Source organism: Protopterus annectens, chromosome 1.part0 (genome assembly GCF_019279795.1).
Source record: "Protopterus annectens isolate FY-2018-M chromosome 1.part0, PAN1.0, whole genome shotgun sequence".
Taxonomy (NCBI): domain Eukaryota; kingdom Metazoa; phylum Chordata; order Ceratodontiformes; family Protopteridae; genus Protopterus; species Protopterus annectens.
Window position 1 is genome coordinate 1,885,912,084 of NC_056725.1, and position 27,082 is coordinate 1,885,939,165.

Genomic DNA, 27,082 nt, shown 5'->3' on the forward strand with positions numbered 1-27,082 from the left:
TGAGTGCTTTAGAGATTGCGGAGGATGGACATTGCAATTTACAGGCTTAGGAGGTCTTTGAGGTTTGGGAAGATTGCTTTTTAGTGCCTCAGAATAGGTTGGTCTGTCTGGTGGACACTATATGTGTGGTGGATTAGTGTGTATGTTCTTGACAACCTTGTTTGTATGTGAGAGTTTTGTCTCCAGTTAAATTGTGTGCATCTCTCGCATACTGTGTTGCCTAAAGGATTAAATGTTTTTCTGTGAACATGAGACAATTGTTACGTTGTCCAAAGATGCCCATATTTACCAAGCAGACTACAGAGACATTTAAAATTGCATATCCAAGTTGTCTAGACATGTATTTGGGTGGGGTACTGTTGGTCAATGACTGGATTGTACAGAGGTTTCCTTCGGTGGTCTCTGTGGTTTGGCATTAGACTAGGTTAGATTATACTAAGATTTTGATAGTAGTGTTGTTTAATGTGTGAACCAACTGTTCTCTGGGCAACTGCTTTGTTTTAGCCACACTAAAATGCAGGAAGAAAAATAAAAAAAAAAACTACTAATACAGCAACATTTCAAATAAGACATTTCAGGTCAAGAAATCATGGTGCAGGTGCTCATTTAACATGTTCAAAGGCTAGAAATTGTGTAAAAAATATACAGCTAATGAAGTTTTTTTCTGCAACGTCAATGTAGAAGGTTAGTCAGCTGATTTGATAAGCCTGTACTAGAGTTTAATAACCAATCAATTGAGCAGAAGCTTCTCTATGCACAACTCAGATTTCAAATGACAGCACCAGAGGTGCATCTCACTATACACAGTTTCTACTTTCTATAAGAGCAAGCATATGTTAAAGCAGAGTCTCCATATACTAGACACAGTGAATGAATCCAACTGTCAATGATTAAAGCTGGTCACAAAACAATGGCATCTGGTATCTAGAACCCCCCCCCCCATCAACACCACTCCTACATAAAAGGTTCCTTAGAGTAGCAGGCGAAACCCATCAATGTTTGCTCAATATGGCTACTAATGTACTACAGCTATAATTAACAACTCCTTAATGTTCAGCAGGTACTATTCATTTATCATATTCTAGGATGTGTGTGTGTCGTGAACTAAGAATTCACCAGTGGTTATTCAAAAAAAAGAAAAACAACATTTTGTTGATTAGTGCAAGAACACTATCCTACTGACTACAGTACAACATTAAAACTATTAATTTTTAAACAGGAAAAAAAACAGGCTCTACAATCCACAAATAAAAAAACATACAAGAGAGACCTACATGTTATTAAAGGCAAACTATACAGTAAGGGTATTAGCAGAATGTACAATATCCTTACCTTGAATCCTTGAACATAGTCTCCCCTATGAAAGATCTTGGGCATCGTATAGCAACTACACCTGCAGAAAGTACATGACTAATTGCTCCTGGATTAAGTGTTTTATCTGCCAGATCAATGCTGTGCCAGAGGGACTCGTCATACCTGTTGATGCAGAACAGCACAAAGAGAAACCTGCATCAAATTTCAACCTTAAGCTGTAAGGTTACAAGGATTAAACAGAACAGACAACTATACCCTCCAGTTATCAAAGGTGTAAATCTGGATAATCTTTTCCTAGCTATAAGTTCAGCAGTACAAAAAGTAAAAGAAAATAGATACACCAGTGTTCCTGGTATCAGCCCAGCAATCAGAATTCAGCATTTTTTCTGTAAACTCCTGTAGTCAGAGACTTGTACATGCCTGTACTGATCAATGCCATGACAATACACACTGCAAATATAATGAGCATGTGCTCCTCAAGTGCGCCTGCACACCCCTGAGCTACTAGCAGGCATCTTACCAATTTATATTCTTTGTATAATAAAGTAGTGTCAGAAAATATATATGTGCCTAATGTACAGAGAACTCAAACAGCTGAAGTTAGCAGAAAGCAACTGTAGGGAACAGAGGGAGGGTATTCTTGACATAAATGAGTGGGAGTTTCCTCTCCCAGGTTATCCGATTATATGACAAGAGGTCTGTTCCAAAATTTAGATGCAAGACTGTCCTTGATGGGCTCTTGGATACATCGAATCAGAAGCTGTAAACACATCAGGGAGCCAAATGATCACCCAGGCAAAGAGACCAGACAGAGTTCTAGAAAACCAAGTTCTTAAATGTAGCCAAAACCCCTCCAAGTCATTTCCAAGACAGTACTGTTCTTCCCCTATTCTTGGCTCCCCATAATAGGTTCATAGGTTCATACTAGGCTATCTGCCCGAGGGCATTTACAAGCCTAGCCCATCGTTTTGTGGCTTATGCCACCCCTTTAGTATGGGGAACTATACCCATTATTTTGCTGTGCCTCTGTCGAGCAGTGACACTGAGGTAATCCCTGGGGTATATCTGCGATCTCCCATCCATTGGTCAAGATTTCTCTTGAACAAGGCCAGCGAGTGCTCTGCCTCACATGTACCGGGATTTGTTCCACAGCATAGGGAGTCTTTGGGTGATGAATCTATCCCTCCAGCACGTCCTATTAATAGCCGTGTCAAGGTTTAAGTCTCCCGCCCTTGTGGCTCTGATGGATCTAGATTTTTGAGGTGAAGCATATTCATCAAATCTGGGTTTGACATGGCCTTGTATGTTAGGCAAAGGTCACCTCTGAGCAAGCGGTGGCGACTGAATAGAGCTGGAGTTCTTTCAGTCGGGCAGCATAGGACAGATTTTGAGACCCTTTATCCTTTTGGTGAGGAACTTTTGTGGCCTCTCCAGCTGCTGCAAGTGTCGGGTCAGATACATTCCGAATGGGGCATTGTACTCAATCATTGGTCTGATGAGTGATGAGTAAAGGGAGACTATGACCTCCCTTGATCTAGATGAGAATCCTTCATGATAAGGTGGGCAATGTAGAAGGTCTTCCTAACTACTTTAGCTACATGGGTGTCGAATGACAGACTACTATCAACCTGGGTCCCCAGGTCCCTGATAACTTCTTCTGTGCTCAGTGGATTGCCACCTATTTGGTAGCTAGGGGTAACCTTATTTTTCCCGAAGGGTATGACTATGCATTTTTTGGCATTTAACTTTAGGCCATAGCTCTGGCACCAGTTATCCGTTTCTGTGAGACCCTTCTGAAGGATATCTGTGTCAGATGTGTTTTCTACTATGGCCCAGTTTGCAGTCATCTGCAAACTTTGTCAGCCATAACCCTCCTGTGTTTGCTTGTACTTCGGAAAAGTAGATGCCAAACAAGAGTGGGGCCAGGACTGAGCCCTGTGGGACACCACTTGTGACAGGCTTTGAGTCTGACATGGCGCCAGCAACTCTGACCCTGTGGGTTCTGTCACTCAGCCAGTTTGCAACCCATCTTGTGATGTATGGGTTGACATTTAAGCTGATGAGTTTTTCAATGATACCCGAGTGGGGTATTGTATCGAAGGCCTTAGCCAGATCGAGGTAGGCTGTATGGACTGCCTTTCCTCATCAATGGCTTTGGTGACTGTTTCAAAAGTCAACCAAGTTTAAAAGGCATGATCTGCCTTTGACAAAGCCAAACTGGGTTGGATCCAAAGTCTGCAAATTCCCTAGGTCTTTATTTATGAGGTCCATTATGATCCTCTCCATGGCTTTGCAGATAAGGCTTGTCAAGCTAATGGGCGGTAATTTCCAGGGTCGGTGGAGGCACCGCCTTTGTGAAGTGGTACCACAGTTGCAGTGCGCCACTCCTGGGTGCGTATCCAGGGTAAGACTTTGATTAAACAGCTGTCCTAGCTGTGGGTTTAATTCCTCATTGAGTTCATGGAGCACACAGCCGGGGACACCATCAGGTCCCATGGATGCTGTGTTTTTGCTTTGGAGAGAGCAGTTCTCACTTGGGCTGGAGATGTTTGGGGGCTGCAATCGTTTGGTATAGATATCTCTCCTTTTGGGGAGGGGAGAAGTTTGCACTGAACCTGTCAGCCAGTATGTTGGCAATGTCTGTAGGATCAGTAATCTTCACATCATTTTGAACTAGCTCTGAGCATATCTGGGAGTTTCTCCCAGGTTTCTAACATAGCTAAAGAAGGCCTTATGATTGTCTTTTGAGTCTTTAGCTATTTTTCTCTCGAAATTTGCTTTGGATGATTTTATGAGAGCTCTTAGTCTTTTACTTATAGTGATCAAGGGTGTCTTACCTTTTAAGGATTTTGCTCTATCTTGTAGTAGCTTCCTCCTTTTGTTGTAGAGTTTGTTTATGGCTGGGGTCCACCAGACTGGACGCTTGCCTTTGGTACAAAAAGTCTTTGTTTTGCTTGGGATTGCCTTATCCATGCAGTCCTGCAGGTGCTGGTAGAAGGCATTTGTAAGTGATTCAGCAGCTTGAGTACTGTTTTCCGCCGGCTCGGGGGCCTTAAAGGAGACCACACTAGTCTTTAGAAGTGTGAAGTCGGCTTTTGAGAAGTTCTTTATTGTGGTCTTTTTTATTTCAGGTGGGGGGGGAATGAGGACCTCCAGCGAGATTAGTTTGTGGTCTGATCTCACCAGTGAGGGTACACTCGGTGTTGAACATTGTGCTCCCATGTTCGTGATGATGAGATCAAGTATGTTATCTCCTCTTGTGGGGATGGTGACTAGTTGTTCCATGGCATTTGAGTTTATGAATTCCAGGAACTTTTGGGCTAGGGTGTTTGGGCTTGAGTAGTGTTCCCAGTCTATATTAGGGTAATTGAAGTCACCTAGTATGATGGTGTTTGGTGATACATTTATCCCTCTAGTGTTTTCAGGAAGGCCATGTGAGGTTCCTGAGTTTGTGAGGGTGGCCTGTAACATGCTACAATTTGCAGAGCAGTCTTGCCTATGGTTAATTGCACCTGGATGGTCTCCGATGCATCGTGCGTTGCCACCAGTCTTGAGGTGTGGGTGTCCTTGATGAATATGGATACCCCCTCCTTTCTTGGTATTGTCCGGATTTTGGGGCCGGAACGCATGATATGAGGTAAAACCTGATAGCGCTGGGGTGCTCTCAGGAGCCTTGAACCAGGTTTCTGTCACAGCACAGACATCGATGTTCTCCATACTGAGAAGGGCCTCGAGTGCGTGCATTTTGAGATTTAGACTTCTGGCATTGAGCAGCATTACCCTTAGTTTTTTCCTTTTTGTGTTCTAGGGTGGTAGGTTTAGAATTTGAGCCTTGCCTAAAAAGGCACTATGGGGTGGCAAGAGCCTTTGCCAATATCCGAATCCCAGGGTGACAGGTGCAAGCCGTCCCTTGCAGCGTGGCTTGTCCAGCATGTCATCCCAGGCAGACAGACACTGGATCCCCTTTGAATGACACCAGTGTTTAAGCCAATTGTTAAAGCTGATCATCTTATCTCTGTATTGTGGCATCATTCTTGGTGAAGGTAGGATACTGCTCAAGGTCAGGGTCATACCTGCCTGAGCTACATAATCAGAGAGCTCCTCAATGTCTCTTTTCATGTAGTCCAAGGAGGTGCGTCTCAGGTCGTTTACACCAGCGTGGACAATGACTGAGTCATATTTGTACCTGCTGTTGAGAGACCTGAGTGCTTGCGTTATGTGGCGGATTCTAGCGCCCGACAGGCAGCTTACTGTGACCTTCTCCTTACTCAGTCTGGTGAGCGGGACGCCAGTGTGTCTGACTATGGAGTCACCAATGACTAGTGTGTCTGGCATTGTGTTTGGCCTTAAGGGCTGTGACTGTTTGACACTCTGACTGTGAGGTCTATGTGTTGCAGGTGTTGTGTTCTGAGGTGGTGGTTGTTTGGGTGTCTGCTTTCGTGGCCTCTGCTGTTTTGGTAGTTTTTCGATCAGAGCCTCCGAGTATGTCTTTGTGTGTTTATGTGTATGATTTGAGGTTGTAATGGTACTATGTGAGACTGGGTCTATAGTGTGTGTGGTAACCTTCTCCTCCTGACTGGTCATGCCAGTCCTATGTTGAGAGAGCTCAGCCTCCAGTTTGGCCGTATAGTTGCATCTCTCGCATGTATTTGTGTTTTGTGGGAGGAGGAGAGGGTTGTCAGTGTACATGAGGCAATTGTAACATTGCCTCAATATTCCCAGGTTCACCAGCTGAGTAGGAGAGGACACTAGCAACTGATCCTCGACATGCTAGAAGGAATAGACAAAAAACTTTAAAAAGATTCCGGGGACGTGGTGACCGAGAAATGGGGGTTGCCTTTTGGGGTACTATCTATGACAAGAGTGCCGTATCAAGGTAATAAGTACTGTAGGAGCAAGTGCTACGTTTAACAGATAGAGAATAGTCTACTTGGAGTCAAGTAGAGATGATCTTTTTAATTATAGGATACGCTGATTAGATCAGTAGTATAGTTCGAGGAAGGTAGTTTTAAGGGAAAATTTGAAGAGTGGACTTTAGGTAGCCGAATAGTTTAAACCTGCTTAACCGAGCTGCCCTAGTGTGCAACGGTAGCAACTCCTAAATCGGGCTAAATCGAGCTAAAGCGTGCTTTATAGCAGGGGGCTGGAAAAGACAGGAAATGACCCAAAATAGCCAATAAACTACAAGTTACTGCCTTAAACCACTCCTCTGAGGACAAATGAAGGAGTTATGGAAATGACCCCTAGTGGCCAATAAAACTACAGTTTCAAGTCAGTAACCACCTCTACGGGGCAGGTAGCTGCTCATTGTTAGTCACTGCCTCTGATGTACACAGAGCCCCTCCTTCTGCCCAAGCAATATTGGCCTCTCTCAAACTTTCTAACACTTCAGGAACAGCAAGCCTGTAACTGAACTTTTTAACTCTCAGAAAAGTGGGAAAAAGCAAGATTTTTTTTTTGTTTTGTTTTTACAGAGATAGCAGAGGTTCACAAGTAATATCAAGTTATAACAGTGCAGTAAATGACCCCACAGAAGAGTGCTAGGTCAAGGACAGAAAATATGCAAGTTTTAAGAAAAAAACGATTTAAAATTAAGTGCAAACAGGAAATTCAGCAAACAGCTTTTGGTTGTGCTCTAAATACAGCTACTAATATAGAAATCAAGTTTAACAAGCCAGAAAATGCTCAAGCTAGGCAGCTATGCAGAAAAACTTAGCAAATAAACAGAGAAAAAATACTTAAAATCTCAAAAGTGGCTCCCTTCTTCTCTCAGCGTTTTTTCCTCTTGGAGGGTGCTTCAACAGCCAACAAGCCTGTTGGACCGTCAGCTGCTCCCAGCATCTCTCCTTTTATTCACTGAGCTTATCAAATCCACCTGCTCTCCCCACGGACTTCCTCCAAAATTTTTCAGGACCAGTGAGAAGATCAAGGCATCTTGAAGCAGGGTCATACTGCGAAAAGTGTGTTTTTCTGTTATGGCATAACTCCATCCTCTGTAAAGCAGCATTGTCCAAGAAGCTGGCATACAATAACAGAGATGCATTATCCACACCACTGCTTGAGACTCAGCCAATGCCAGACTCCCCTTGTAGACAATACCTGACACACATCCCAGTCTTCACCATGAACCAAATGTGAAGGTGCGTCCAAGTGCATACCCTTCCTTCCTGGGATTTAAGCCACTCAAGCTCCCCAACCCCAAATCTCAAGCACTTGAGCCACCAATTAATCTCAGGTCTTCTGCAACATAGTAAGGACTTTATGCCCCTGCATTGTGGAATTGGGTTCACTGCCATGATAATTCTGCTTAGTGAAGGTGTGAGCACAAATGTCTCCAATATAGGCACTCTAAGTAAGCAATAAAGGCAGCCAATCCTCTGGTGGAACAAGCTCTGACAGCAGTTACATATTTGCAGGTGATTAGTCTAACAATAAAAGATTATGCAGTTGAAATGCTCTAGAAAAAAAAGTGCCTGCCTGGCAAACTAATCACTCCCCACAAACCAAACAAGACAAAACTGGTCACCCTAAAGTCTCACAACTGATTCATGCAAAAGCTAAGAAAAAAAAAATGTGGGAAAGGTTCTCTCTCTCTTTTCACTGGTTTGTACCACTAAACAAAACTGGGATACAGATAGACTGGTATATGGAAATCTCTGAAACCACCTTCATCAGTAACTAAGGGTTATCCAGGTGGAATATCCTGTCCCTATGAAAGCCGGGCACTTATGCATAGGAAGCCAAATTTGAGCTTCAATGTGCTATGTGCAGAGCTGATCGCCACTGCAAAATGGTCATCTTTAATTAACACAAACTTAACACTACCGAGCTAGCAGGCTCAAAAGACAGATGGGCAAGCCTATCAGCGATTAAGTTGTGATCCTGTGGAGGGAAGGTGGGGAGTCTTCAAACAGAGGAAGAGAAGCAGGACTCAACAGCTAGCTGGTGTTGGGCCACACTCCTGCCCTCCATTAGGTCATACAGTGCTAACACATGCACTTTGAAAAAACAATAACAGTGGCTTACATCATACAGATACCAAAGATACACTATTACCTGCAGGCTGATCAACAGAGGAGATAAAATGGTGCTGATCTCAAACTGATAGTCTTTTCAACCTGGCATAAAAAGCTTGCTCACGAGGGGAATTCTAGCAGTCTAAAGCACATCAGAGACCCACACAAGCAAATTTGGCCTACAGAAATCTCAATAAAGGATAAAGTCCCTCGGTGAAGATGGTAGATGCCCAAACATGAAGGACATCATTAGCTATGATCTAGTGTTTACTGCACTGCTTAAAGAGACCTTTGAGCCTGTTGCAGTAGTTACTATTAGGACAATTCCCAGATCCCTAGGAAGGTAGCACGATGGTCAGAGAACTGTGGCTGGAGTACAGCAAGCCTTGTAAGATAGCTGGAGCAAAGACTGCTCTAAACCTGGCGTGAACGTTTACCCTGTATTGCTTTCAGAAGGTGTAAACAGATCTCCATGTGGCTGCTTCTGTAACATCTTGAGTACATTCTCCCTTTAGGAAAGTTGTAGCACAGCATTTTTGGTATTACAAGCCCTGACTGGGCCTACCACAGTTTCACTTTGACAGACATAGCAAAACTTAATACACTGGGAGCCATTTTGAAACTGTTTGCTTGGAAACAGGTGCATCTACAGTCTTTTAAGCAAAAGACAAATAAATGGTTAGCTTTCCTTAAATCTTAGGTTTTGTACAAGTGACATCTAAGTTGTTTGCATATATTCAAGGCTTGCAAGATTATTTCACCATTATTTTAATCATGTGGGATGAACACTTGTAGTTGTATAGTCTGAATGAGGGAGAATTATTTCAGTAATTTGGTCATAAAAAGGAGGAACTGGTTTTCAGGTTCACATTAACCTTATGTGGATCCAAGAATGGCTATTTGCACATCAGGGAATCCAATGCAGTTTCCTTCCTAGCTGAAGTAATGGCGATGAGCAGTGCAGTTTTCAAAGTAGTAAACATGGGCTGACGCAGCTGGCTCAAAAAGGGCTGTAGTAACATTTTCTTTAACACAATTCAAATTTTATGGTGGGGCAGTCCTATGACAAGGTGCTATCAGATAAAAAAACTTTTCAGAAGTTTTCACTAGTCAAAGGTTTGCTATGGGCAGACCCCATTATAGACAGGTTTAAATGATCAACTGAACTTTAAAAGATATTTACAGACACACCTGAAGCATACAGCTTACTGAGATACTACAGCATCAGGGCCACTATTGTTACTTTTGGGTTGTGCCCCTTTGTCTGTTACTAAATGGAAAAACTCTACCATTTGCATATGCAAGATTTCTTTAAGATTCAATTCCTACCCTCCTTAATGTTCAGCACATCCTTTGAGTATTAATGTCGGAAGGGCAACAGGGTGAAATTGTCTAAGCAGTGAGCTTAAGTGTCATCAGACTGGGGTGTCCACAGACCTTTAGTGCTAAGCAAGAGAAGGTTTGTCAAAGTTGGTAGCACCTATAACCTCTCTTCCAGGCATTTGCTTAATTAGGAAGAACCAGAAGATTGACAAGGTGAATCATTTTGGGCCTCTTTCTCCCCTAGAAGATCTAGAACATTAGGAGGAAGAGGCTCAAAAAGAAAGTCTAAACAAATATATATGTCCAGCCTACAGGGAATGCATATCAGTCTACCTCTCATTCTTACCGGTCTGCTTTTGATCTGTTCAGATGTTCTCAGCAGGTATGCACACTGCTTTTAAAAAGTCATTTTGTGCTGTTGGGATAGATACCAAGCAATCTTAGCCAACTTGCAGAGGGTATAAAATCTTATTCCCCCACCACCAGCCTTGTTTAGTGACATACCATATCACTGCAGTATTGTCGGTCACTGCCTGCAAGATGTTCTTTTTTCCAAGCCTAGTCAAACTTTCAGGCTTTGAATCAATGACAGTTATCGGTTTTACACTTGTACGCTTTCTTCTTCGTGATGCATCCCAGACTCATTTTGAGATTCTGAGTAAAAGAACCTCATGTCACATCCCAGGCATCTGTTGTAAGGGTCTAATTTTTTCCAGGAAAAAAGGTACCCCCCAAGTTTACATTTCTCCATCTGTCCCACCATTCCACTTCTCTGTTGACACAGAGGAGGATTGGTTTTAGAATCACAATTGCAAGTTGGGTCCGAGAAAATCCAGCACAATACTGATGTAGCCTAGTTTTGAGATGGTGGATGCCATGGACCCCAGCCTGCTGTTATTGTCTCTCGGTGTTGTTTGTTTCTGCCATGCCAGTAGACCGAATATACCTGGCTGTTTAGCATTTTGTCTTGGGGCAACAATGCTCTCCCTGTGTGCTAGTAGCCATCAACAAGACTAAAATGAGGATACAGTCATTAGGCAATACAACTGATTTCTGGAAGTCCAGGGTGAACTCAATCCATGGTACTCTTCAGTGCCCCAAATATCTCTTCCTGTGCGTGTGCCTAAATAAGGCAGTTGTCCAGGCACAAGAAGATATGGATGTTCTAGGTTCTAAAAAAGGCAAGCACTACAGCCATTACTTTGTAAAGACCCTGGGTGCAGTGCCTAAACCAAAGAGTAAGGAAGAAAACCAACAGTAACAGCATCTCCTAGTGAAGAATCTGATATTGATATTGTGCCTGTGGTCCTGGTGATGGAGACATGAAGGTAGGCATCTTTTAAGTCTAGGGTGACCATCAAGGCTTCTGGAAATTTGAGGTGGAAGAGCACAGGCTCAAGAGCTGGCATCTTAAAACTGGGTACCTTCAAGAAGGTTCATGGATTTGAACTAAACTAACAACCACTAGGGCCTTTTTAAGAACAACCATGCATTCCAGATCTCGGACAAGTTCTGGTACCCTTGATAAATGTAGGTAGGAGCTTGGGAGATGAAACATTTACAAGCAAGGGGCTAGGAGATTAAACATTTGCCATCTGCCTGAGTCTGCGAGACACAGGTTTAATACCATGGATGAATTTGCTGTTCCCCATCCAACTGTCCAAGATACACTTGAAGTGTGTTAGGGAGAAATGCTGCTTCACATCGGTGCAGAACCTGTTCCAGACAAGGGGTAGTCTCTGGGATAAATAACTAACTGTCTCTCCAGCAGGTCCTATTTATTTCACATCTAAGGTTTAAGTATTTTGAACTGGTAATTCTGGTGGAGTTTGTTTTGCGGATATGCAGGAGGTCCATCAGGATGGAGTTTGACAATGCCTTGTAAGCCAGGCATAGATCTCCCCTCGACAGACTGTATGAGACAGAATACAGGGATAGGGCTTTGAGGAGGTCTGTATAGGACATGTTACTTATGCCCTGTATTCCTTTTCTGAATAACCTCTGTGAATGTTTCAGTTGTTGGATGTGCCTGGTTAGGTGCATACCAAAGGAGGCAGGGTAGCCAATGACAGGTCTGATGAAAGCTGACTACAGTGGAACAATAACTTCCTTGACCTAAATGCCACAGCTTTATTTACAAGTTGCACAACACAGACCTAAATGCCACACCTTTATTTACAAGTTGCACAATACAGAATGGTTTCCTCAAACTGTAGGCACGTGATGGTCAAAGGACAGATTACCGTCTGTGCAAGTCCCGAAGTTCCTGACTACTGGGTTGACTCTAAGGGTTTGTTGTCAATATGATAGTTATCAAGGGTGGATAACTTCACAAAGGATACTCATGCATTTCTTGGCATTTAGTTTTAGTCCACTGCTCTGACACAAGTTACTTATGTTCTCCAGGAAGGCTGACAGATAAGTGTCGGTGGTGGGTTCTATAACTGCTCTTAATTTGAAATGGTATGCAACTTTGGCCAGCTGGTGGCCCTTGACATTGTCCTTGACTTCACAGAAGTAAATGTCACAAAGAAGCGGCCCCAGGACTGATCCCAGAGGGACTCGCCTCCGACTGGCCTCTTTGTAGAGGTGGACTCCCAAATTCTAACTTCCTGGGTCCTGTCTGTAAAACCAGTTAGCCATCCACTGGGTGACTCAAGGATTTATAACCAACATCAGTTAAATCAAAACATCCAAGTAGTGTATTGTGTCAAATGCCTTGGCCAGGTCAAGGTAGGCAAGTGTCAACTGTCTTGCCCTCATCCATTGCTTTGGGGTACTTCTCAAAAGTCGCCCACCAGGTACAGTAAGCTTGACCTGCCATTAACAAAACCAAATAGGGTTGTGTCCAGTGTCTAGAGGTTTCCTATATAAATTACTGATCATGTCAATTCGTTCCATGGCTTTGCATACGAGACAAGTGAGACTTGTGGGTCTGTAGTTTCCAGACTCTGTAGATTGCCCACCTTTGAGCAGACAGATGAGTGCTGCTGTTTTCCATTTGTTAGGCATGAAGCTTGTTTGGAGGCTATGGTTAAACAACAATTGCAAAGGGTCTGATAGGTGATGTTTCATGATGTTAAGAAGGCATCCTAGGATATTGTCTTGGCTCATCAGGGCCATGTTCTTGGCCTCAGACAGAGCACTGAGGACCCGTTCCCTAGTGATAGCAGGGAGAGTTATATTTGATGGTATTTCCCAAAAGAAAGTTGAGGGGGAACAGACAGATAAAAGTTAGAGCCAAATTTGTCTGCCAATAGGTTTGCTATATATTCTGGCTCAGTACAGGTGGCTCCATTAACAATGTGCTCTGCACACAATTGTGCACTGCCTTTGAGATTGCAGACATAACTAAAGAATGCCTTGCAGCTGTCCTTGACCTAGGAGGCCAAATTTGGCTTTGGTAAACTTTAAACAACTGGAAGACCAAATAGTTTGATGGGAGTGCTTTTATCCCGCTGGGTTCTACACCTTCTAATTTTTACCATGATCTTAGCCCTTCTGTTATACCTACCTACATAATATGGATAGGTTAAGGCTGGGCCTTAAGGTGCCCTCTTTCCTGGGGACTAGAAACAGCCTGGTGTAAAAAACAGGGAATGCCAGGAGAGCAGGGTCTAAGCCTCCACCCTACACTGATTATCTCTTTCTATCAGACTATGATATTTTACTGAGCTGAACTTTCTTACCTTAGGTTTGTTACCTTGTCCTTTCATGAAAAACAGAGGCCTGGGTTGGAAGGGCAATTCTATCAAAACATGGCATAGGGGATGTAAAAATGTTTTTACCCAGTTAATACTCACCCTTCCAAGCAATTTCTCATACGGCAGAAAGGCATCTCCAAAAGACACGTCATTCAGGAGAAGTGGAATTGGACTCCACATGCTTCTCCCCCCTTTCCTCCATTTTTTAAATATTTTTAATGTTGGCTTCCCAAGGAGTAGGTCCTACGTGGTCTGAAGAGCACTCTGAAACTTGGTGATGTGCATCTGGTAGTAAATAGCTCAGAAGCATAGTACAATACATGTGGAAACCATCTATCTAGAGAGACACTGGGAAGGGTATTATGAGCAGGAACCAGTTTGGACCCTTTCATCCAGATCCATGCACACCACTGTGGATTTGTGACTGGGATCCTACTTAAGCATTGTAGGACTCCTATGCTCTATGTAAATAAGGTTTCTTAAAAGCAGACGTCTGCAAAGTCCAGTTCCTGACAGACTGCCAAGAAACATCCTCCAGAAGTCATAGTAATAGTGGAATAGCCACTGGTTTGGAGGCATCTAGACCCAGTAGAGAATAGTACCTCTTCTGGGCAGAGGCTTCTCTACCTTCCCATTTGAAGAAATAGTCTTTCATTTGGCGAGAGAGTTTTGCCAAAGGAGATCACCTCTAAAGATGAATCAAAGGAGAAGGTGTCAATATTTGTATCAAATCCAAAAAAGAAAGACATACGAGAAGCATAATCTAATTATTTCCCCTCACTTTCCAGAGAAGCGCATGAGTGAACAAGAGATGGATCCAACTTCTTCTTGGAGGAGGGTACACCAGACACAAACTTCAGCACCCGACTGAAGATCCTAAAAGGCCTTCAGGATATCTTCAGGTCAGGGAGAACCTAGGTCACAAAGCAGGCACCTACAGGCTGGGTGTACATCTGGTGGAAGGAGATGTCAAGATGAGTTTAGTTTTCTGGATATTTTTCAATGGGGTATCTGATCTTGAAGTCCTAGCCTTCTGTGGAAAGGACAGACAACCACACTGAAGCCTTCTCCCTCTTCTTCTAGAATCCTGGGGTCCTGCCATAGCAAGAACACTTTAAGCCTCCTCCATATGCACCTGGTGTTGGGCATCTGTAGAGAAACCCTCTTGCATGTTGGCCCATTTATGCCCAATTTTGTAATGCCCGAGTGAGGTATTGTGTAGAATGCCTTAGCCAGGTCGTGGTAGGCAGTTTGTACTGGTTTTGCCCTCTTCCATAACTTTATTGGCCTTCTGAATGATGTCCACCAGGTTACGGAGGCATGACTGGGTAGGGTCATTGTTAATCAGATACATGATGATTCTTTCCTTGGCCATGCATGTTTGGCTAATCAGACTTATGGGTTTGTAGCTCCCTGGTCCGTAGAAGAGACCCCCCCCCCCCACTGCATAGAACAGTAAGTGGTGCAGTAGTCTATTCGTTTGGCATAAAGCCTGTCTGGAGGATAGGGTTAAACAGAGGTTCTAGCAGGCCAAGGAAAGTGAGCAACCAGAACTGTCACAACTAGTACAGTTGGGAGGAGAGAGATGGTGACAATTGTGATTGCAACAACAAAGAAACTCCTCAAATCATGTCTCCGAGTAAACCGGCACAACAGCAACAACTGTCCCAAAAGGAAGATCAGTTGTCCACAGAAAACATTCTTGTGAAATATTCGCTGGAAGACTACTAAAGAAACCAGGACATTAAAGACCAAGAGTATTATGCGTAAATATGCATACACACACACAGGTTACTTTCAGTTCATCGAACGTCCACTTCCCCGACACGCATTTCACCAAGACCAGAACACCGAAACTTCAGATCACAGACATTCGCAAAGCCGAAGTTTCCTGCGGGGTAAGTAAACACTTGGCCATCCCAACGGAAGGAAGTACCCGAAGAAAAACTAAACCCACACCCGTCTTACTAAATATACCAACTCCGAGAACGCACTACCACGGGGGTAAGGGGCAAAGTTCAAGTAGATGGCCAAACAGTTACTTACCACGCGGGAAACGGCTTTCTGGATGTCTGTGATCTGAAGTGTTAGTGTTCTGGTCTCAGTGAAATGTGTGTCGGGGAAGTGGACATTCGGCAACTGAAGGTAACCCATATACACACACAAACACAAAACATACACTAATATATATATATATATATATATATATATATATATATATATATATATATATATATATATATATATATATCACACACGACACATATACACACACACACACATACACACACACACACACACATATAGATCATCTACTAGTGTAACATTATATTGTAAAATTCCTCTATTGTACAGCTCTCTAATTTTGTACTTGTTGGAGCTTTTTCCCCGGGCCTCTGCTAAAAAAGGACCTGTGTCCAGTCGGAATTTCCTAGTAAACAAAAATATGTGCCGCGGTGGTACGCCGATAGCATTGTTACTTCACAGCAAGAGGTTCTCCAGTTCGATTCTCGGCTTGGTTTGGGAGTGCATTCTGTGTGGAGTCTGCATGTCCTCCCCGCGGTTGGGTAGCGTTCAGAAGACATGCATGCGTAAATGGGCATGCCTTCGTTGAAGGTTGGGCGTCGAGCTGGCACCTCGGCGTTTCGGAAAAATCTACTGCCAATCATTAGCGGACTGGAGTTCTGCTGTGGCGACCCCTTACCGGGAAAAAAGCCGAAAGACAAACTAGATTATATATATATATATATATATATATATATATATATCTATATAAAATCTATATAGATATTATAGCTATATAAATATTTATCTCTCTATATAAATATCTATATTACATTATATATGCACATTTTATATATATATATATATATATATATATATATATATATATATATATATATAACACACACACACACACACACACACACACACACACACACACATTTATATATAGGTGGAATTCCTGGGGTGAATTTCTAGTTACCCATCTAATCAACCAAATTATGCTTAAATAGTGCCAACAAATGGCTTTGTTTAACATGAGTAGGAAGCTTGTTACAAAAGTGCGAGACAAATCTCTCTCTCCAGCAAGTTCTGTTGACATCACAAACTAGGTTAAGGTCCTTTAAGAGAGTGACCCATGTGCCATTTGACTTGCGAATGTGCAGCATTTCCATTAAAGCTTGGTGAGAAAAAGCTCTATTTGCAGCACAGGTTGCCTCTGCTCAGTCTGTATGACACAGTGTAAAGTGGCAATGATTTCAATCTGTCTGCAGAAGGCAGATCTTGAAGACCCCGAATTTTTTTTGTAGGGAACCTTTGTGGTCTTTCAACTGCTGCAGGTGTTTGGAAAGAAACATATCAAAGGGAGCATTGTACTCTGATGTAGAGTGATGGGGGAAGAGTATTGGGGGGGGGGGGGTTATAACCTCTTTTTTCTGGAGGCAATGCCCTTAATTATGAGAAGAGGATTTAATGTGGTAGTTTGCAGGAATATCACCCTTGTCAAAGGTGATGATAATGCATTTTTTTAAGGAGTTTAAGACCATGACTTTGGCACCAGTCATTAGTCTACATAAGACCTTCTTGCAGGATGTTGACATCACTAGGGGTTTCAATGATCGCTCCCAGTTTGCAGTCATCAGAAAACTTTGGCAGCCACAGTCCTTCAGTTTTAGCCTGCATTCAGAGAAGTAGATTCCGAACAGCAGGGGTCCCAGAACTGATCCCTGTGTAACACCACTGGTTACAGGACTGCTGGAGGAGGTGGAGTCCCCTATTTTGACCATATGAGTTCTATCAGTGAGCCAGTTGGCAACCCACCTGACAATATATAGGTTGATACCTAGCTTGAGTTTATCAACGATGCCCGAGTGGGGGATTGTGTCAAAGGCCTTGGCTAAGTCTAGGTAGGCCGTATGCACAAATTTGCTCTCGTCTAGGGCTTTGGCTACAGTCTCTAAGAAGTCCACCAAGTTTAACAAGCATGACCACTCCTTGACAAAGTCAACCTTGGTGGGGTCAACATTTACAGATTTTATATCTTTGTCAATACAGTCCAGGATGATTTGTTGCATGGCTTTGTAGATAAGGTTTGTCTGGCTAATGGGTCTATAGTTCCCAGGGTCCATGGATGTACCCCCTTTGTACAAAAGGATGACAGTAGCGGTTTTCCAGTCCACTGGGATGAAGCCAGTGCTTAGGCTGTAATTGAAAAGTGTGCCTAATGGCGATGATAATTCCTGTTTTAACCCACATAGAACACAGCCCAGGATGCTGTCTGGTCCCATAAAGGTGGTGTTTTTGGCCTTGGAGAGGGTATTTAAGACCTGCTCCTTGGAGATACTAGGTGGGGGACAGATGTTCGGGATGCTTTGCGGTACATGTGGCAGGGACAGAGGAGTGAAGTTTTCACTGAACCCGTCAGCCAGCAGGTTTGCTATATCCACAGGTTCTATATATGTAATACTATTAACTACGAGTTCAGTGCAAATCTGGGCCTTACCTTTGAGGTTAAGGATGTAACTAAAGAACTCCTTGTGGTTACCTTTAGTTAGGGAAGCTAATATGATTTGTCGTTAGCTTTGGAGAACTTCACTAGGAGTCTTATTTGCTTGTTTAAGTGGAGGAGGGAGTGTTTCTTGTCCAAAAGTAGGAAGGAACTTGTTGCTGTTAGGAAGGAGCAGTCTCAAAACTGGAATTTCTTTCTCCTATTGCATAGCCTATTAATGGCAGTCGTCCACCAGATGGGTTTAATTTTTCCTTTAAGATCTTGCTTTGATTCTATCAGATATGGCAGAGTTAATACAATGTACAGGTACTTGTATAAAAGCAGTGGTGTACAACTCAGCACAGGCGTCTGTTCCATCAGTGAGGGGAAGGGCTATGAAACTATTTATGCTGTCATGTAAGAGGTTGTAATTGGCCTTGGAGAAGTTTAGTCTAGTTGTTGCCAAGGGGGGGGGGGGTGTCTTGTGTTATAGTTACTTCTAGCAAGACTGATATGTGGTCAGATATCACCAGGAATGGCCACACACTGGGGGGATATAGCGGTTCCCCATGTTGGTGAGCACCAGGCCCAGGATGTTTGAGCCCCTTGTGAGTGTGCCAACCATCTGGTCCAGGGCAGCATTGGAGTTAATGAAGTCCAGGAACCTTTGGACAAGTAAGTTACAACACGTATAAGTTTACCCAGTCTATGGATGCATAATTAAAGTCACCCAATACCAAGGCGTTTGGTTGCATCTTGATCGACTCAAGCAGATCTAAGTAGGCCGAGTGGTTGTCCTGATTCAAGGAGGGGGTCATATAGCCGGCAATGATCTGAAGAGAGGTCTTAACTACAGTCAATTAAACCTGAAGTAATTCAAGGGAATTGTGCTGTTTAACCAATCTAGAGGTGTATTTATCTTGAATGAATATTGATACACCACCTCCTTTAGTTCTCATGCCTCCAGTTTGCGGTTTGAAAGTGTAGAAATGTAACCTGGTATAGCTGGGGTGCTCTCCACAGCCTTAAACCAGGTCTCAGTGACTGCACAAATATCAGCATCTTCCAGAGAGTGCAGTTTCTGGTTTAGACTCATAGCATTTAGCAGCATAACCTTGAGGTTGTTTTTAAGAGGGTATTTTTAGGTTGGGATTTTTTTGTTCTTGTGGCACTGCCTAAAAAATGCACTATGGGAATGGCAGGAGCCTTAGACAGTAACTGAAATCCCAGTGGTGACAGACGAAGACCATCTCTGGCAAAGCATCAAGGTCTGTCAACCATGTCATCCCAAGCCAACAGATACTGGATTCCCTTTGAATGACACCAGAAACTAAGCCAATTGCTGAAGTCAATCATTTTTTTGTTTGTATTAAGGTATCACCGTAGGCAAAGGTAAAATGCAGCTTAAGGTTGAGGACATACCTGCCTGAGACACACAGAGAGCTCAGCCATGTCTCTTTTCATGTAGTCCAATGAGGTACATCTCAAGTCATTCACACCAACATGGACTATGTCGGAGTCATATACACACACGTGTATTGTATAAATACGCACACACACACACACACACACACACACACACACACACACACACACACACACACACACACACAAGTGGTTGGGCCAGGCCACAGCAGACTTCGTGAGACAGATGATCCCTAGGCCCACTTGGTATATGTGTAGAGGCTACTAACTTGGTCCTGTTTGGGAAATGGATAAAATGATGGTTTCCTAGCCTGGAGCCAAAAGTTCCTAGATAAAAGGAATAGGATAATCCATTAGGAGTGGGTATTACTTAGTGGTAAGCATCATCAGATGACCCTTGTTGGACATCTAGGAACCAAGAGTCCGGCTGTAAAGAAGCTGGAATATCTATAAAAATACCTGGAACATGAAGGCTGCAATCTTGCTATCAACCTCAAAGAACAAGACAGCAGAGCTGCACTACAGATTTGAAGCTGCAACTGATTCAGCACTGAAAGTGCTAAGAGATCTGCAATATATTTGATAGCTGCACTAAGTAGCAGCGGCTTAACATGGTCCTCAGTTTCAACGTGTTCATCATCGATAGTAGTGAGCAGTGTCTTGCACTCTGTACTTAAAGGGAAAGCTGTTGTTATGCTCTTCCTTAGAGGCAGTGCACACGGTTTGTAAATTCAATACCAAACTTTGAAATGTTGCTTTAAAACATGTGCATGTTAAGTTTGCCACCACCATAAACTGAAAATAAATAGTTTTCAAGTTTACAATGACAAATTTAAAGGTTATATGTGCAGTCAGGAACCCTTCATTTAGTTTTTTTTCCAGCAGTACAGGAGTAAAATACTCATTTCAGTACATGTTTGTATACAGTTGTTCCATCTTAATTACATGCAGCTGCACATGCGAGAGCTCCATTGTCAGATGCTGGTCTTGCAAATTATTCTGAATTCATTTCACCTCACTGTGTGTTTTAGGTATTTTTTGTTTTATTTTGTGGACTGTGCGAGTCAGTAATTAACTCACTTAGTTTTTGTCTATTCAAACTTTCTTTAAAACACAAGTATGTTTTCTTTTTTGTATTCTCTGTGGAGCTTTTCTCCCCGGGCCTCTACTGAAAATGGAAATATCTCCAGCTAGACTAGCCCGGTCAACAAATGTAAAATAAATAAAAAAATAAATAAGGCAAAACAGTGTTGCTATTGTTAAGTTTTCTTCAGTTTTGTACAAATTAGGTTTCAGAAAGATGTTCATTTTTATGTCTACTGCACAAAACAGTGCTTTTGACAGTGTACATAATAATACTTTTCTATTTCAATATGGAGTTTTAATATAAAAAGTGATGTACAAAGCAGTGGTGATTGGTAATGTGTACTGGAACAAATAGAAATCATGGAATACAGGAGAGTTCCTACAATATGTATGGTGCAAAGCAATGTTATTATTGGTGTAAAGTTAACAATACTTGTGGAGCTGCAATATAGTAGGATATAATCCCATGCACTTTGCATTAAATTTTAGTACTGTGCAAACCAGTTACTATCACTGTGGTCAAAGTGAGATCACAGAACAGCATTAAATCGCTTACAAATGGTGAGGTACAAAGCTCTGTTATTGGAAATGCAACAGCAACACAAACTGTCAGATCTGCACTTAGAAATTCATATTCTACTCTACATTCACCTTTGTGTCACAAGCCCATATATTGTTAAGTACTGGGCAAAAGGGGGCATCATGAAATAAGTGCAGTATGTGCTGCACAGAGCAGCAACCTGTACTATTTTCATTATGTATTGCAGAAATGAAAGCAACACTAGCCTTGTGTTACTTTACTATGTACTGCATGATTACAACCAAGTACTTCACTGTTGTAATGTAATAAAACATAAAATTACCTGTTGTAATGTAATAAAACATAAAATTACCACCCTGCCTTTGTCGGACAACTACAAGGGATAATAAAAAAAAGAAGTATGCATACATTAATAGCATTGTGATGTCATTACGCACAATTATAACAACTCCATTGTAATACACAAGTTCTATAAAAGCACAACATTACAACTACTAGAGTTGCTTGTTTCAGAATATGAAAGTAACACAATTAATACCTTTATACTTGTGCATGCCTTAAGTACACTCAAAAAAAATTAATGCTATAAGACTGCTGCATTATTAATTTCCAAAAGATTTTCCATCCTTCATTGCTATACATCCTTTTGTAATCAATAAAACAGGCACACCTTAGAAATCTGTGTACCCTCTTAAAACTCTACAATTGTATTAATATATTTAAAAAAAAAAACTCCTCCCCAGAATCAGTCTTTTGTAAATTAAGTGCATGCACATTTTAACACACTCCAGTGAAATGCGTCCTTAATAAACACACCACCACTACTAAAGGACATTTTTGAAATTAATTACACATGGTTATTTTATCACTTTAAATGCCCTTTGCTTGTTACTGGCTACATAAAACAAATCTGTTAAAAGTTTTCAAGTGTAAACTGTGCAGTTAAAGAAACAAAAAGATAATGACACTATAGCAGCTCATTGTCAATGCTGACTTATTAAATTAATTTTACAGATATTACACTATTTTTGCATTATTCCAAATCCTATTGCCTTAAACATTCATAATATGCAGAGCATCTCACTGTAAAAAAAGCTGCACAAAATTAATCAAAAAAAGTGCAATGCTACCCATTCACTACACGTTATTCCTAAACCTAATACATATGTAATTTGCATACCATCCTACTATACATATCATACAACCATCTATTCACATTAAAAAGAGAGATCCATATTATCCACTGCTGACATATTTACTAAACACAAGCACTCTAAATCAATTGTGCTCCTTCAACATTCAGATATAATAAAACAGTTACTAAATAAATACAACAGTTTTACTACTAACCTTGTGGCCATGCAAGTATAAAAATAAAATACAAAAAGTCAATAAGCAAGCTAAGCAATAATGACGATAATACCTCAAAATAGTTCCGTAATGCAGTATTTATTACTTCCACCAAATACCATGAATTTCTTGCAACTAAAAATATGCAACTACTTTAGTATTGTATCATTTGGGATACTTCCGTATTATTTAAAATCTGTACCCCTTACAGACCTAGATACACACAACATATGCACATTAAAACTTGAAAAAATAAGACATCCTGGGCATGAATAATGCAATATATTTACTTCCATCCTTAATTTGTTCACATTCCTTTATAATTCATATATATTAAGGTGTTTTACATTTTACAAATCTACTGACCTTCTTAACTTTTTACAAATATATTACTGTTTAAAATTAAATCTAAACATAAGACATCATCCCAGTAATCACACTTGTATGCAATACAGTTAATGCAACATAAAATTAATTGAATGTCTTCTTAAACAGAACTACTAGAAAAACTGTTTTGAAATTAAAGATGCAAACTATAATCATTAACTCTTTTCAATGCCCCTTGATCCTCACTTCTTGCACTAAACAAGACCAACCAAATCAAGACTTCAATGGATAAACAACTTTGATAACAAAACAATATTACCAGTACACCTTGAGTAACTCATTTAGAAGAAGAAGAAAAAAGGACAAATAGTTACAGCAGTACAATAGGGCAACAGTGGCAATACTAAGATTCTTCCTGGGGATACCCTGCCAAAAGGGCAAGGCAGCAAAAGGAATCACCAGTGATGACGAACTTTCTATAAATACCATTGTTGCCACTTCTGGAAACCAATATTAACAACTGCAACCTCCAGAGAAGGCAACCGGACCAGGTCCAGCAATACAAACACTACTAATTATTATAACAGTAATAAAAATCCAGTCATGACATTTTTAAATTAACAGTACATTTCAATTTAGTCTGCAACACAAATACAATGTTTTTACCTATAAAACACTAAAATGTGGCACTCTTACAACTCTAGCAGAGATCAAATACTACTGTCAGGTTATAAATACCAACAAAGATTAGAACACTACTGTTAAAAACGTTTGTGTGTGTGTGTGTGTGTGTGTGTGTGTGTGTGTGTGTGTGTGTGTGTGTGTGTGTGTATGTATGTATGTATGTGTGTGTGTGTAACTACACACACACACACACACACAGGTTTATTATCATATAGTCGAGACTCAAAAGATAGACCCACCTGAAATGTTAACTAAAACATTGAACATGGAGTAGAGAAGGTCAAAACGTCATCAACACACTTCCTGTTGTAAATTCGACCTCTCTCGACATCTGTGGTGTGCAGTCAGACACTGCACACCACGTGACGTGATAAATTTGCAGGGGGCAAGCCCCCTGCACCCCCCTGTGGGGGCAGTGCCCCCCTGCACATTATACATTCCAACTCCAAGATCTCACTACAGTGGGAAAAGGGGTAAATTTCCCGATCCCCATTGTATTGCAATCTCTAATGACAAGATCGACTTCATCTGTGTAAATGTACTGTGTGCATTCACTGAACAGAGATTCACTGAAGGTTTGGCAACACGGGTCAGCCAATCATTATTAGACATCCCGTGGTTGCCGAACTGTCCCTCGAAAATTTAAATGTACACACACACACTTTCTTAACATTGTACTAGTTTTAGCTAATTTGATAAAGCTCCTCTAACAGCATACCAGTTATTTAACAGTGACATTAAATAACTTTTACAAATGCTACTACTACTTATGCACAATGCTATTTACATATTTAGGTAACTCTATTGTGCAATGCCAGCTGCTGTTACTTCTAGAACAGCGCTAGGTTTGCTGTTCTACACGCAGCTCTAATTTTAGATTACAAACAGCATACTGGCATACTTGCATATTAAAACAGTACTATACGTAATTATTTTTAAGAATATTTTTTCTTAATTTAACATTTACAATATATACACAGGAAAGAAGAAATTAAAATCTTATCCTGATCACTTTTTTTCAGTTTTACATAGTATTGCTTTTAAATTTAAAAATTCTTTGAATGTAAGGACCAAATTCGATTTCCAATATTTTGTAATAACTTTTCTAGCAACTGCCAAAAGACTAAATGTTTTCTGTTGTTTGTTTTTTTTTTTTTTACATATACAGGAAGAGGAACATTCATTAATATTACTGATCTAGTTAAAGTACAGTTTTGCACCTACCATAAATGTAGATGTCCGATAGGTATGCATCTGCAGTCATCACATATGGGTTGTCCTGCCTCAGGCAGCCCTTCGGTCGGCCGGATTCCAAAGTCTGGGTCCGGCGTCGGCTGATGTCGCCCTTTCCCCGACGTCAGAGCATTTGGGGTATAAAAGCGTCAGCCGACGCCATCTTCCTCAGTGTTTCTTGCCCCAGATGCCAGGTGCCCTCAAAGGAAGGCTAAATCTGGAGAAATGCAATAAATTCCAAACCTGCACAGAAATATATATGTATATATCTATATATAAAACAAATACACCATAATAGATAACCCCAGCTAGCTATGAGAGGGAAAGTACCAAATAAATACCAAAGAGGGGAAGGAGGGAGGATAAACCTGACTGCAGATGCATACCTATCGGACATCTACATTTATGGTAGGTATAAAACTGTACTATGTCCTTCAAAGATGCATCTGCAGTCATCACATATGGGTAGAATACCATAGCCAATCTGGGGGTGGAGGATCTATGTAAAGGATGATGTAGCTAAAATGCCCTGCAGGACTGCCGTAGCAAAGCCTGCTCTGGATCTGGAATATAAAGGTAAATTGTAATGCTTGGAAAATGTATGCACGGAGCTCCATGTAGCAGCTTCTAAAATGCCCTTGGTAGCCACCCCTCTTAAGAAGGCTGTGGAGGTGGCTGTGGCTCTGGTGGAATGAGGTCTAATGTTAGCTGGCACAGTTTTCCCATGAAAGAAATAACAAAAACGAATGCAATTCCCTATCCATTTTGAAATTGTCTGTTTGGAAATTGCTTTTCCTTGTGCACCAGCAGCCTATGCTACCAACAGCTGGTCAGTTTTTCTGTAGCTTTTAGTCCTGTCCAAGTAGTAGCGCAACTGTCTGTGTATGTCCAGGGTGTGCAGAAGTTTCTCCCCTTTGTTTTGTGGATTTGGAAAGAAGGTAGGCAGGTGAATAGCTTGGTTTAATGAGACCCTGGATACCACCTTTGGCATAAATGAAGGATTGGTTCTCAATGAGACTCTGTCCTGATGAAAAATAAGAAATGGCTGTACTGCCATGAGGGCCTGTAACTCAGATACTCTTCTTGCTGAGGTTATGGCCAGAAGGAAGGCGGCCTTCCAAGACAGGAACTGTAGTTCTGCAGATGCTGCTGGTTCAAAGAGAGGCAGAGTTAGTTTTTCCAACACGAAGTTAAGGTCCCAAGTAGGCACTGGAGGTTTCCTTGGAGGATTGATGTTTTTAATTCCTCTTAGAAACTGTCTTAGGAGAGGATGAGAAAAAACAGGTGGATCAGTATTGTACTCTGCTGAAATTGCTGAAGCATGAATTTTAATGGAAGAGTAAGACAGGCCATTGTGGAGCATTTCTGCCAAGTACTCCAGGATATGTGCCATGTTCATCACTGTCGCATCTAGGCCCTTTGTGGTGCTCCAAGTGTGAAATCTTTTCCATTTTGCTGAATATGTCTTTCTTGTGGAAGGCCAAGAGCTCCCATGAGGATATCCTTCACTCTCTTGGATAGCTTATCCTGAGGAGGAGTCAAGGTATTTTCCAGGCTGTTAGTTGCAAGGTTTTCAGGTTGGAATGCAGAGTTTTGTAATTGTGCTGTGTCAGGAGAAGTGGCCATTGAGGAAGAGGCCATGGTTTCGTGCGTGACATGCTCTTTAACAGTGGGTACCAGTGCTGTCTTGGCCAGTCCGGAGCTATCAGAATCACTTTTGGCTGCTCTGTCCTGATCTTCAGTAAGACCTTGGTCATTAATGGAAGAGGTGGAAATGCATACACTGTTAGTGTTCTCCAGCTGAAAGATAAGGCGTCCACTTTCCATGCTTGTGGGTGGTATGTCCTTGAGCAGAATTTCTTCAGCTGATGATTGTGGGGGGAGGCAAAAAGATCTAGGTCTGGCCTTCCCCATGATTGTGTTATCTGTAGGAAGATGTCTGGGTGCAGCATCCATTCGTGTGCATCCATGATATTTCTGCTTAAGCTGTCCGCCAGTATATTGTCTTTTCCTGGCACAAACTGGGATTGCAGCTCTATATTGAGTTTCAAGGAAAGTTCCCATAGATTCATTGCCAGTCTGCAAAGAGGGTAGGAATGGGTGCCTCCTTGCTTGTTTATGTACCACATAACTGTGGTGTTGTCTGTCCTTATTAGCAGGTGGCCTTGATGCAGAAAGAGTTTGAAGGCCTCGATTGCATGTATCACTGCCAGCATTTCCTTTTGGTTTATGTGCATGCGTAGCTCCTTTTGTGACCATAGTCCTTGAATACATCTGCCCTCCACGTGTGCTCCCCAACCGTGGTCTGAAGCGTCCGTTGTAATGGTTTGGCTGGCTATTGGCTTGCAGAAGGGCAGACCCCTGTTTGACTGGCTTGCTTGAACCCACCACAGAAATTCCTTTTGGAGGCATGGAATGAGTGGGATCAAAGTTTCTAAGCTGCGACTGTGCTGAGTCCATAAACTCCTTAGGTACCATTGTAGTTTCCTCATATGCAGCCTTGCTTGTGGAATCAGAAGAATGCAAGATGCCATGTAACCCAGGGCCTGCAGGATTTTCCTTGCAGTCAGCTGAGTTTGTCTTGTCA

General features: G+C 41.8%; 1 protein-coding gene across 2 annotated transcripts in view; it reads right to left on the reverse strand.

Moving 5' to 3' along the window:
• Window positions 1–27,082, reverse strand: part of SKP2 (S-phase kinase associated protein 2) — a 420,463-nt gene that overhangs the window by 313,050 nt on the left and 80,331 nt on the right. For both annotated transcript variants that reach the window (XM_044069967.1, XM_044069968.1), the window contains exon 4: window positions 1,333–1,476. In XM_044069967.1, the coding sequence (XP_043925902.1) occupies window positions 1,333–1,476 (144 nt within the window). The remainder of the gene's footprint in view (window positions 1–1,332; window positions 1,477–27,082) is intronic.